Below are 973 nucleotides of genomic sequence, written 5' to 3'. Positions count from 1 at the left end.
CCCTCCCGAAGTTTGGTCCATTCCTCCTGGGACACCCTGCTAATATATAACAATCTTACGGCTGACATTAATAAATAATTTTGCAAAATCAGATATANATATATATCTGATTTTGCAAAATTATTTATTGCTATTCATGTGAACTGTTGGTTCGAATGCCGAATAGGTTTAGAGGACAGGATGGGAACACATAGGATGGTATAGTAACATTCTATTTTATTGATTATGTTGTCGGTGCTGGTGGCCGTTTCTCATTTAGTTAGGCATCACTTCCGTAGAGATGGCAGCAGAAATGTCACGTGACTTCAAGGCGGCCATGTTTTCCACCATTAGCGAAGAGTTGCAAAGGGTGAAGAACGGGAAGAAGAGCTTAGTGAGGAATACGTACTGCTTGAGTATTAAATCTTCATTTTAAGCGATTCGCTTGTGCCTTTTGTTCCATCGCTTAGAACTGAAAGCCTAATCATGCCTCGTATAATGGTAAAAGGTGGAGTGTGGAGGAACACAGAGGTAAGCAATGATAGGTATTTCTAGTTGCTTTTGAGGTTATGTGCATTTTGACAGTGTCTTAATTTTGATATATTAATATGTATTTTCTGATATGAAATTTCATTATATAAATCAGGACGAGTGCTTGAAGGCAGCTGTGATGAAATATGGGAAACACCAGTGGTCCCGTAATTCATCACTACTACATAGGAAGTCTGCAAAGCAATGCAAAGCCCGTTGGAATGAATGGTTGGACCCAAGCATAAAGAAAACAGAGTGGAGCTTTGAAGAAGACGAGAAACTCTTGCATCTAGCAAAATTGATGCCAACTCTGTGGCGAACGATTGCACCTATCATTGGACGAACAGCAGCACAGTGTTTGGAACGTTACGAGTACCTGCTGTAAGTACGTCTTTGTAGGACATAGGATTGTACTTATTATGTGGCCTTTTATTTGTATAAAGTAGGTCTGACTTGTAAAATG

At 39.5% G+C, this 973-nt stretch overlaps 1 protein-coding gene across 1 annotated transcript; it reads left to right on the top strand.

Moving 5' to 3' along the window:
• Window positions 1-326: 326 nt before the first annotated feature.
• LOC111872280 (cell division cycle 5-related protein-like) lies at window positions 327-891 on the top strand (the record flags this gene model as incomplete). The annotated part of the gene is made up of 2 exons (XM_023865991.2): window positions 327-510; window positions 626-891. Coding segments are annotated over exons 1-2 (311 nt in total), but the record flags the coding sequence as incomplete, so codon positions are not given.
• Between the last annotated feature and the right edge of the window lie 82 nt (window positions 892-973).

This window comes from Cryptotermes secundus, unplaced genomic scaffold (genome assembly GCF_002891405.2).
Source record: "Cryptotermes secundus unplaced genomic scaffold, Csec_1.0 scaffold14770, whole genome shotgun sequence".
In the NCBI taxonomy this organism is placed as follows: Eukaryota; Metazoa; Arthropoda; class Insecta; order Blattodea; family Kalotermitidae; genus Cryptotermes; species Cryptotermes secundus.
Note: the sequence above shows the minus strand (reverse complement) of the source record. Positions and strands in the feature narration are given on the sequence as shown.